General features: G+C 51.4%; 1 protein-coding gene across 2 annotated transcripts; it reads left to right on the top strand.

Annotated features, from left to right (window-relative positions):
* Positions 1-3473: 3473 nt before the first annotated feature.
* DMBX1 (diencephalon/mesencephalon homeobox 1) lies at positions 3474-11168 on the top strand. Of its 2 annotated transcripts, XM_008139353.3 has the most exons (5): positions 3474-3491; positions 6141-6304; positions 9190-9385; positions 9637-9985; positions 10714-11168. In XM_008139353.3, the coding sequence occupies exons 2-5, from the start codon at positions 6153-6155 to the stop codon at positions 11166-11168; spliced, it is 1152 nt and encodes a 383-aa protein (XP_008137575.1). In that variant the 5' UTR covers positions 3474-3491; positions 6141-6152. The 2 variants fall into 2 exon arrangements, with proteins under 2 accessions (XP_008137575.1, XP_008137576.1); XM_008139354.3 differs by lacking the exon at positions 3474-3491 and having other exon boundaries at positions 6144-6306; positions 9207-9385.
* The last annotated feature ends 587 nt before the right edge of the window (positions 11169-11755 follow it).

The following is an 11755-nucleotide window of genomic DNA, read 5'->3' as shown; positions in this document are numbered from 1 at the left end:
CACAATTCGACAGCTTGTGAAACGCGGCCGCACCATGATGGATGGCTCTCCTGGCTTGCCAGGAATTGCGGGGCGGCACCTTTTAAATATATAATTGATTCTGTTTGGAGTGTGCAGTGGGCTGAGCCCACGCAGGGCCCGGCCTGGGGCCAGGAGTGCAAGGCCCTGTTTAGAGGCTCCCGCAGGCCCCACAGGACTCTTGGCCTCCCTGTAGGACCCACAGCACTCAGAACTGGATGCGGTTGGGGCTCCAGATGCCGGGCCTGGCTGAGCACCCCAGGGGCAGGTCTGAACTGCCCCTATTGCTGGAAAAGGGCCCACTGGGCAGGGTTCCACCCAAACCCAGGCTTATAGTCCTGGGGGCAGAGGAGATGGTGGGGCCAGAGTGGACTCCTGAGTGTCCACTCTGCCCCGAGGACCATGCTGGGCTGAGGTGGCTCTGCCTCCCTCACCACCTATTAGCCTGTGGTTCTTTCTCATCCATTCAACATTTATTATTTACTAAGCACTGGCTGTGTACCAGGCTCTGTGCTAGTGTTGCAGAAACAACAACAAAAATGGATAAGGTAAACCTATTTTCTCTGTGTTGATGGTCTTTCTGCATCAACTCCATCCCTTTGCGCTTTTTTTCCCTCTTTGTATTTTTCACTTGTTCTCTCTCAGACCCTTTTTAGGACCACGTGACTTATGAGGGTACCATTTAGTGTCCATTCCTGTGGACACACACACACACACACACGCCCACAGACAAACAAACAGACAGATATAAATAATCACAGATACTACATACACATAGATGCACACATGGTTATGTGGCCAATTGCAGTCAGGCTGTGTACAGACATGGCCACACATGAACAGTGAGATGAGCTGCAGACAAGTGACTGGGTAGTACCACATGAACCCAGCTCCAGTGATAGGTTGCATCCAGACAAGGGCTGAGCACCCCAGGGGCAGGTCTGAACTTCTGAACTGCCCCTCTAGGGCCTCAGAGAAGACCTGGGCTCTGATGTCCACCTGGAGTGAGGAAGAGGATTGTGAGGCTGGAGAGAGGAGCTCATCTGGGGAGATTTGGGCTCACCACACACACACACACACACACACACACACACACACACACACACGGCCTCATCTCATAATACATACACACACATGTACCCACAACATACACGCCAGGGGATACGTGTTTTTTCTTTGCTGTTGTCCTATTGCCTTGGATCAAATCAGAGAATGGAATGTGTTAGAGTAAGAGCCCGGGTGACTGGGGTGAGGAAACACGAGCCGGTGGGAAGAACCTCATCTGTGGAAACATGTTCCACTACTTCCTAGCAGCATGGCTAATGCAGCAAATTATCCCATCTTTCTCACCTTCCATTTCTCCATCTGTAAGATGGGGATAATAATAGTCCCTACCTCCTAGAGCATTGGGAGAGTTGTTGGAGATGTCTGATCTATCTTAATAAATAGTTGTTATTCTTAATTAATTCATCTGATCCTCATCTCCAGAACTTGCCTCTGTGCCAGACCCTGTCATTTGGGCTGGGTGAGGAGTCCAGAAATGCAATAGATGCCCTTTCTGCCCTCATGAAGCTCAGTCTTGAGAGGAAGAAAGATGTGTCATCACACTGCTCTAACTCAGGTGCCAGAATTGAGAAAATCCATGGGAGGTGCTTTGTGTTCAGTAAATGGTAGCTATTATTATTGTTGTTGTTGTCACCATCATTTCTGTAACCTGAGCGTAGTTATATGGAACCTGGAGAGGGGAGAGATGCCTTCTTAGAAATGAGTTGGGGAAGGCCCCATGTCCTAGGAGGTATAAGCTGAACTAGGTCTTTATGGAGAGGGAGGAATTGGACATGTGAAGGGCGAGGGAGGGAAATGGTGTTTCAGGTGGGGGCCCAGCCAGAGCAAAGGCATGGGGGTGACAAGAGGGAATGGCATTGCTGGGGGCTGAGGAAGAGGAGGGCATCAGACTGGAGGGGTGGGCAGAGGACAGACTGGGAAGGTCTTGTAGACTTTCTGAGGACCAGTGGGCTGGGGGAGTTGTGGGGCCCAGAGAGGCCTCTCTCTTGTCTTCAGTTAATAAAGACTTGTGCATCAAAAACTCTGGGATCAGCAATAATTAAGTCAATTAAAATGTCACCACATTAACAGCAGTGAGTTAAAGCAACAAAGCCCTAGAGTTTGGTGGGGGAGGGGCATCCCTGTAGGGGTGGGGAAAGGGACGGATAAAACTACTTCTAAACTCTGTTCCCTCTTTCCCACCTGTTTTGGAGCCCGGCTCCATCCCCGAATCCACTGGAACACAAGGACAACCCTCCCCATCCCCATCCTCCAAAAAGGAAAGAAAGGATATAAACGTGAAAATCACCTGTAATCCCATCTGCTATCTCCCTGAGATAACGCCTGTTAACATTGCAGGGTATAACCTTCCAGGCTTTTTCCCCCTATGCATTTTCATACATGCATTACAAAAATGGGATCACATCATGCATACTGTTACCTATTTCTTCCACTCAACAATATATTGTGAGCATCAGCACATACAGATACACATCATTGTCTTAAACTGTGCACCGTATCCCACTGCTGGCACGGCTGTCCCTCATCTTCTGAACTAACCCTCTCTCAGTGGACAGCGAGGTTTCCAATTGTTTGCCATCATAAGCAGAGCTGTGATAAATATTCCTGTACACGTATCTCTGCATACTTGAAGGAGAAATTTCTGGAAATGGAATTGTTGAATCAAATGATGCTCTCTCTAAAGGCTTTTGATGCAGGAACTAAGGAGCTCCTTTGTCAGCCAGGTAGGGGAGGGACCATTTCCCACCCTCCTAGATAACGTTGGGTAATAATTTTTCTTCATATTTGCTCATTGGATTGGTGAAAAAAATACCTTACTATTTCTATTTTTATGTCTTTGGTTACAAGTAAGGCTGTGCTTTTTGTCATATGTCAGATGGCTATTTGTGTTTCTTGTTTAATAAGGTGTCTACTTACTGAGCCATCGTTTATTTAAGATGATTATGTTTTTGCTTCTATATAAGAGCTCTTTATATATTATAAATGGTCTCTTATTTTTATTTGTGCTATTATATTTTAATCAATTTTGGCATGTCATTTATATGGTAAATATTTTTTTAAGTTTATTGTTTATGGTGTATCCTATTATGCAATTTAAAAAATTGATTTTAGAGAGAGGGGGAGAGAGAGAGAGAGAGGTGAGAGGGAAACATTAATAATTTGCCTCTGGTACGTGCCCTGACCAGGGGTCAAACCTGAAACCTAAGTATATACCCTGACTGGAATCAAACCCGCAACCTTTGGGTGTATGGGACAATGTTCCAACCAACTGAGCCCCCCACCAGGGCTATTGTACAATGTTTAAATACATTATGTTGCCATGTTTGTCATTCTATTCTCTTAGATCTCTGCCTTGCCGGGGGGCGGGGGGGCGGGAATCATATTTATGGTGCATAGAGTGGGCTTCCGCAAGTAAATGTTTTGGTAGCTGTTATGTGTGAGTGTTGACTCAGAAATCTGTAAATCTACTCCTCAGCTCCTGACTTGTATGTCCAACTGCCAATTCAATATTCTTACTTGGAAGTTGGATCTATATTTCACACTTACTATGTTCCCTTAAAACCTTGATTTCTGTTTCCCCCTCCAGACCCCCTTTTCCCTCAATAGTCCTGATTCGGGAAATGACCCATCTTCATTCAGTTGCTCAGGCCAAAAGCTTGAGTCATCCTTTTTTGTCCTGTTTTTCAGGCACTTTATAACCAACGTATCAACAATCATGTCGATTCTGCCTTCAAAATATGTCATGAGTCTGACCACTTCTCACCACCTCCACCTCCACCCCCACTGCCCTTCAGGTATCTCCACGGCTGCTGGCCTGGACTTCTGCAGGGGCTTGGTCTCTCTGCTCTTCTTCTTGACCCTCTGCAGTCTGTTCCCCATACAGCAGCCACAATGAGCTTTTAACAACAAATCGGATCATGTTACTCCCTATTCAAGACCCTCTAGGAGCTTCCATCACACTCAGGATAGAATTTAAACGCCTCACAAAGGGCCATGGCCCTCCGGGATCTGGCCCCCTTCTCTCCCTCCAGCCTCTCTCCTCCACTAGCTCCCGCCTTCTCTCTGCTCCAGCCCCCCTGGTTTTCTTGCTGTTCCACACACGCAACTAGCTGTTCATGTCTCAGTACCTTTGTCCTTGTTGTTCCTTCTGCCTTTCCCCCAGAGCTGCTCATGGCTTACTTCAAATATCAGCAAGCCGTTTCCTGAACATACATCCTAAAATAATCTTCTCTTTTTCTTTTTAATCCTCACTTGAGGATATGTTTATTAATTTTAGAGAGAGGAAGGGAGAGAGAGAGAAACATTGATGTGAGAGAGAAATATCGATCGGCTGCCTCTCTCACACACCCTGACTGGGTACCAACCCCCCAACCTAGGTATGTGCCCTGACCGGGAATAGAACTCACAGCCTTTTTGGTATCTGGGGACGATGCGCCAACCCACTGAGCCACCCGGCTGGGGCTTGCATTTTCTCTTTGTTATTCTCCTCCTCTGCCTTATTTTTCTTCAGAGCACTATTCCGGGCTGACATTACCACATTTTTTATTTGTTGTTATATAGCCCCCCCTCCCTTGGAATGTAAATTCCACAAAGGCAGGGGCTTTGTTTGGTACTTATTAGATGGCTGCTTAATAAATATTTGTTGAATGAACATGTGTAATATGTGAATGTGTGTATGTGTGTGATGTTTGTGTGTGGATATACCTGCTGCATGGATAGATGTCTCTGAGAATGTCTGTGTGCGGCCCTGTGGGAATAATGACATTGAATTTGTGACTTGCTGAGTTTGTGTGCGAATGACTATTTCTGTGAATGCCTTTCAAAGACTATCTGTGTATGTGTGTTTGCGCATGAAACGTGTATGTGCTTGTCTCTGTGTGTTTACGCACGCATGCTGCAGATGTTTGGTTCTGGATAGCCTGTGTCTATTTCAGTGAGGGTGGGGAGCTAGGACACCTGGCTACATTCTTCCTCTTATCAAATGGACCTTCCATTGCCTCAACCTTGCCTTCCCCCACCACACTCCAGAAACAGGAAACATCTTTGTGCCTTTGGGAGTTTACAGATATTGGGCCATATTCCAAAGATGACTTCTTAGACTGACACAGGGTGGGTGCTCAGATGAGGACTGTGAGGGTCTGGAGGAGACCAGGGCTGATGGGACCTTGGCAGCCTCATGTTGATCTGAACCATCTCGGTAGGAGGGATGTATTCACTGATGAACTGGCCACTAAAGAATGAGGTTGAAGCAATGGGGGTGGGGAAGGCCCCAAATTGGCTATGTGGTTTTGACATGTCACTGCTCTTTCTTTAAGCCTCAGTAGATTCATCTGTAAATGGGATTCATTGTTCTTGGTTTGCTTGCTTCTTGGGACTATGGTAAGAACGAAGGGAGGTAATGGTAGTGAATGTATAATATATAATAGTCATAACAATAGTGTTCTTATGTAACACATTAGGGTTACATCAGAGCAAATGCCTCAAGGTCCTCAATTCAGCTCTGGACTTGGCCCCATGTAGGCCTCAGTGAATGTTGGTTGAATGAATCGATGAAAGTTCAAATGAGTAAGTGCCTAGATGGGTAAGTGGGGAAGTGACTGCATAAAACAGCAAATGGATTGACAAATCACAATGAGTCTCATTTCTGAACACATCCTGCCTGCCAGGCCCTATTGTAAAAGCTTCTCTTAATCTTTGTAACAACCCCATGAGATCAGTATGTTATTAGCCCCATTTTGCAGATGGAGGAACTGAAGGTCAGAGAAGTTAAGTGACTTAAGTGAGATTCCAGGCCATGGAGTCTGATTCCAGAGCCTAGAGCATTAAACCCTGCACAAGCCCTGCTGAGTAAATGAATGAATGAATGGGTGAATGAAGAAATAAGTACAGGAACTCTCATACTCTTAGACATGGGCAAGATGGGCCACTTCCCGATGGGTGGCAGAACCTCTTGGGGGTGATGTGGCCGTCCAAGGTCTGGGCTGGGGGTTGTGTCTCTCCCAGAGTAGTGTGTGACACCCTGCCTCATGTCACCTCTCCCTCTTTCCTGTCTGCAGGCACATGCCGCGATGCAGCACTACGGGGTGAATGGCTACTCACTGCATGCCATGAACTCACTCAGTGCCATGTACAACCTGCACCAGCAGGCGGCCCAGCAGGCCCAGCACGCCCCGGACTACCGGCCATCAGTGCATGCACTTACACTGGCTGAGCGCCTGGCTGGTAAGAGCTGTGGGGATGGGACTAGGAAGGTTGGGAGTGGAGGAGAGGTCTAGTGGAGGAGGCTCTGGAAGGCAGAGATAGGAGGGAGGGAGCACTGGGAAAGTTTCCTCTGGGAAGTTCGAGAAGATCCAGGTCACTTAGCAACAGAAAGGGATGTCAATTCAAAATCTAGGTGAGGCTATCCAGAGCACCCCTAGGTGTGGTTGCCAGCACTGTGCTGGGCGCTGGAGCGGCCCTATGCCTTCAAATTCCCTTAACAACCCTGAGAGGGATTCATTAGCCTGTCTCACAGATGAAGAGACTTAGGTAGGAGGGTAAGAGACTAGCCCAGAATTTTACAGCCAGGAAATAGCTGGAGTGCCCAGGGGAGGGAGGATATTTCAGGCGCAGGGCGTCATATAAATATGAGGGCTCTCATGTTTCATATACCCATGTGCCAGGCACTGTATGAGGCTCTCTCTCTCTCTCTCTCTCTCTCTCTCTCTCTCTCTCTCTCTCTCTTTCTCATTTTCTGCATCAAACTATTCAATCCTGATAAGAAGAGGTTATTATATCAATTTTATGGATATGGAAACTGAGGCTCATACAGGTTACATTTAGGCAGAGGTGGGGCAGAGGGTTGGAACATAACATATGGCTACAATTATGGGCTCTGAAGTCACAGACTTGCAGTCATTGCAGGATCTGCCCACTCACCTGTCTTTCCGGAGCCTCGGTTTCCCCTTTGTAAACAGAGGGCAATGGCAGTGCTCATCCATAGGATGTTTGGGAAGTTATTTGAGATAACTTAATGTAAAATATTCAGTAAGTGCTCAGAGGTCATTATTACCCAAGTCCCAAGGTAAGTGCTCATGAAGGGCTACAGGTTGGTCCCCCCGACCCCAGCCCCTGGTTAAATTGATCGTTGCCCTGTCCTGACAGCCTCTCAGTGGGCATGGAAGGATTTGATGGCACAGGAGAGGAGTGTGATTTGCTGGGAGGTGATGTCACCCCCTTCCTGTCCCAGGTCAAACCTTAAGGCGCTGTTGACTACACGTGGGCCCAGCCCTGTGCCAGGCAATGCTCAGAGGATTCATGGGCACCCCTAAGGAGACCAGGTGCCTATTGACCCATGAGATGGCATGGCAGGAGGAATGTGGCCAGGACCAAGTGGTAGGGCTGCTCAGAGCAATATGACCAGCTGCTGTAGTCAGGGAAGGCTTCCTAGAGGTCATGGAGCAGGAGCCAGGCCTTAAAAGGTCAAGGAGCGGGACTCGCATGAGCATAGGCCCCGGGTGGGATATGAGGACCCTGCCTGCATAGAGGTGCGATCTTGGACCCTGCCAGGACCCAGAAAGGAGGAGTCAGGGATAGAGGCCACCTCTTCTGGGAAGAGGGCACGGAGGAACTGGAGGATTCAGCGCTCCCCCAATTATCTAATTCTTGAGCAAGAGGGGCATGCGCTCCAGAGGGGCCTTTGTATGGAGGCCTGGGCTTCCAGCAGGAGGTTGCCTGGCCTCAAAGGCTGTGACCACCTGCCCCTTGTAGTCCGTGGAGCCAGAAACAGGATACTGGGCTGTTGTTTCTCAAACAGGGCCTGGCTGACCGAGGGATCCCCACTCGTCCCCTGCCCCAGGGTGACCAGCATGAGCTCAGGGCTCAGTCCAGGCTGGTATTAGTGTTGGTTTGGGGGTTTCAGGGCTTCTTGTTTAAACTGAAGAAGGAGCAGCCCAAAGTCCAAGGCTTCCTGGACACCCGGTTGCCTCCTTCTCCCCCATCGAGAGTGTTGTGAGTGACTCTCCAGTTCCTGGAGCTCAGGGCTGGCAACTCGGGTTTCCTTCAGCACAGGCAGGTGATGGGAGGCTGGGGAGAGAGGCTCCTGCCCATCCTGCAGCGGTGAGTCAAGCAGAAGGGCTGGAGACTGGACACCAGCCCTAGGCAGGCATCTATCCCGGGTGGTTTCCTTAAATCAACAGTGCTCCACCCTGTCTCCCCTCCAAGCCTGCAGTGGTTAGAACCTGGTCTCTGTCCTTTCCTCCTCGAGGAAACAGCCAGAAGGGTCAAAACTGTGCTCTCAGGGCCCTGCCAGGGGCCAGGCTTTCTCTGGCTGAGGCATCAGACCCCACCTGCAGAGACTCACAGGCCCGCTGGAATGATGAGGTTCACACCAGCAGAGATGGAGCCAAGGGCCAGGGGATACCGTCTGCCCAGCAGACCTCTCCCATCCAGACCTTGCAGAAAAGTCCCAGCTCACAGCCTGACTTCTCCTGGTCAGGGGCCAGGGTTCTGTTGGCATCCAGACTCTAAGGGTCATAGGGTATCATAGAACAGTGGTCAGCAAACTGTGGCTCGCGAGCCACATGCGGCTCTTTGGCCTCTTGAGTGTGGCTCTTCCACAAAATACCACGGCCTGGGCGAGTCTATTTTGAAGAAGTGGCGTTAGAAGAAGTTTAAGTTTAAAAAATTTGGCTCTCAAAAGAAATTTCAATCGTTGTACTGTTGATATTTGGCTCTGTTGACTATGAGTTTGCCGACCACTGTCACAGGACATTAGAAACTCTGTGACTTGGAATCACAGATCATTAGCATCATGTAGATTCAGAATATTATACCCAAAGTATCCTGGGACTTAACGGATCTTAGGGCAATGCCCACCCACCACCTCAATCACATTCCTGACAGCTGTTCATGGAGATGAGTTAGACCTCGGTGGACCTGATAGTGAGTGATGGGTGGTACAACCTTGAAAGCCCAGCCCTATGGAGAGGGGAGGGGTGCTTCCCAAGAGGAAAGGGCCAGGGTTCAGCTCTGGCAGGAGTCTGGGTGTCTGTAGTGGGTCAGAGCAGAGTAGAATTTAAAACCTATTTCCCATAATTAAATGGGCCCCCTCTCCTTGTCTTCCAACGGCTGTACATTTCAAGACATCATCTTGGAGGCCCGTTATGGCTCCCAGCACCGCAAACAGCGTCGCAGTCGCACAGCATTCACTGCTCAGCAGCTCGAGGCCCTGGAGAAGACCTTCCAGAAGACTCACTACCCGGATGTGGTGATGCGTGAGAGGCTGGCCATGTGCACCAACCTGCCTGAGGCCCGGGTGCAGGTAGGGCCCCGCCCCTTTAACTAGACCTTGCAGACAAGCACCAGCCCATCAGTCTGGCTTCCCATTGTCTAGGAGCCAGCAGTTCAGCCCTCAGTGCCAGAGTCCCTGCTGCCTCTGTGAACACCTTCGGTGACAGCAGGGGAGTTTAGAAGGGATTGAGGGGGTGTTTCCTAGTGGGGCAGGGGCAATATTGTCATGCACCTCTCTGCCCAGAGCACCCACTCCACAACTCCCCTTCTTTCCTCCCCCAGGTCTGGTTCAAGAACCGCAGGGCCAAGTTCCGGAAGAAGCAGCGCAGCTTGCAGAAAGAGCAGCTCCAGAAGCAGAAAGAGGCTGAGGGCTCCCATGGGGAAGGCAAGGCTGAGGCCCCAACCCCAGACAGCCAGCTGGAGACCGAGCAGCCCCCCAGCCTGCCCACTGGTGACCCCCCTACTGAGATGCACCTGAGCCTGTCTGAGCAGTCGGCCAGTGAGTCAGCCCCTGAGGACCAGCCAGACCGGGAGGAGGACCCCCGGGCAGGAGCTGAGGATCCCAAAACTGAGAAGAGCTCTGGGGCTGACAGCAAAGCGCTGGCCTGCAAGAGGGGCAGCCCCAAGGCAGGTGAGGCTGGAGGTGCTGTGCGTGGGCAGGGCCCCCCAGGGAGAACCGCCAGACAGGGGCCTGGGTATATGAGGTGGGTCAGAGCAGGGGGTAGTCAGCCTTTACCACAATGCACTTGGGCCTATGCCAGGTGGTCGCTCTTTAGTTGCTGAACCATGGGAAGGTCTTGGAGATTCAGGGGGAGGGGCTGGGTGGCAAGGGAGGGGTCCTTGGGAGAACTCAGGGCAAAAGCTATTTGTCAACCATTCTGGAGACATTCCTGTATTTTAACAACCAGTATAGATGTGCCTGTGCATATTGGGTGAGTACCATATTGGTACCTGAGATTCCCACATGCAGCAGAGACTCAGAGCCGTGGTTTTGAAGGAACAGAGCTCTGGCAGGAGGCACAGGCAGGGAGGGATGGGGCTGTGAGCTGAGAGCTAGAGGGAGCCACTGACAGGAGAGGGGAAGCGGGTGACGGCCCTTGAAAAGAAAAGGGACTCTTCCCAAGAAACCACACGTGGGAGCCCTGGCAGGGTCTCTGGGGCTCCCTCAGGAAGCCTGGGCTCCTTGCTCTTGCTCTCAGGATTCTGAGGGATGCCGCAGGGGGTGTCCTGGCTGACATGGGTGAATATGGTTTCAGCCAAAGCCATCAGTGCCATCAGTACCAAGGGGGTGGGAAAGCTAGGGAGCCCCTCCTGGAAGACCAGCGCCCTTGTCCTGAGTCCTTGGTTCTCTACTTGCAGATTCCCCAGGCGGCCTGGCCCTGGCTCCTGCAGCTCCGGGGGGCAGCCTCCTGGGCCCCTCCCACTCTTACTCCTCATCCCCCCTGAGCCTCTTCCGTCTGCAGGAGCAATTCCGTCAGCACATGGCGGCCACCAACAACCTGGTACACTACTCATCCTTCGAAGTAGGGGGCCCGGCCCCTGCTGCTGCCGCTGCTGCTGCGGCCGCCGTGCCCTACCTGGGCGTCAACATGGCCCCCCTGGGCTCACTGCACTGCCAGTCATACTACCAGTCCCTGTCAGCAGCCGCTGCTGCCCACCAGGGCGTGTGGGGGTCCCCGCTGCTGCCCGCGCCCCCAGCAGGCCTGGCACCTGCCTCAGCTGCCCTGAACAGTAAAACCACGAGCATCGAGAACCTGCGGCTTCGGGCCAAGCAGCATGCAGCCTCCCTGGGACTCGATACCCTGCCCAACTGACTGCTGGCCTCCAGCCCAGCCAGGGGTCTTGGGTGCGCCCCTCCCAGCCCCAGGGTTATCCCCAGATGGCTCTCAAGGAATTAACTCGATGAGCCCAGGGGTCCTGGCTCGGGAATCCTGCTCCCTGTCCCCCTCCCCCAGAGTCCTTGCCCTAGGTGAAGCCGCACCCACAAACCCTCTGCATGGCCCCGCTTGGATCCCACGGAGGCTCAGTAGGAGGAGGTGAGAAGCTGGGGTGCCCCAGCTTTGCTGGGGGAGTGAGAGGCTCTCACTGGCTGGAGCCCCACCTTAGTGTTGCCTCCTCCCTTCCCTCCCTCCCATGCCTTCTGCCCCTTAGTAAGTTGATGTGTGGAATGTGAGATATAAATATAAATATATAAAACTATATTTTCAGGCACTTGCCTGCCCCAGGCCCCCCGCCCGCTCTTCTCAGCCGCCTTTGCCTCCACCTACAGCTCCTGTTCCTCACTCTGGCTTTCCCGTCTCTCTCCTTCCCTGACTTCCTCTCCCTGCCTGTCCTGTTCCTATGGCCTCTCCTCCAGCCTCTGTCTCCCCCACTCTGCACCTTTCCCCCATGGCTCTTAGCC

The sequence above is a fragment of the Eptesicus fuscus genome, chromosome 9 (genome assembly GCF_027574615.1).
Source record: "Eptesicus fuscus isolate TK198812 chromosome 9, DD_ASM_mEF_20220401, whole genome shotgun sequence".
NCBI lineage: Eukaryota > Metazoa > Chordata > Mammalia > Chiroptera > Vespertilionidae > Eptesicus > Eptesicus fuscus.
Note: the sequence above shows the minus strand (reverse complement) of the source record. Positions and strands in the feature narration are given on the sequence as shown.

Excerpts from the sequence above, each read along its gene's own strand:
- DMBX1 (XM_008139353.3), top strand. The coding sequence starts at position 6,153 with ATGCAGCACTACGGGGTGAATGGCTACTCACTGCATGCCATGAACTCA. Across the intron at positions 6,305-9,189 it reads ACACTGGCTGAGCGCCTGGC|CGGCTGTACATTTCAAGACA; the intron begins TGGTAAGAGCTG and ends CTTGTCTTCCAA. Across the intron at positions 9,986-10,713 it reads GAGGGGCAGCCCCAAGGCAG|ATTCCCCAGGCGGCCTGGCC; the intron begins GTGAGGCTGGAG and ends CTCTACTTGCAG.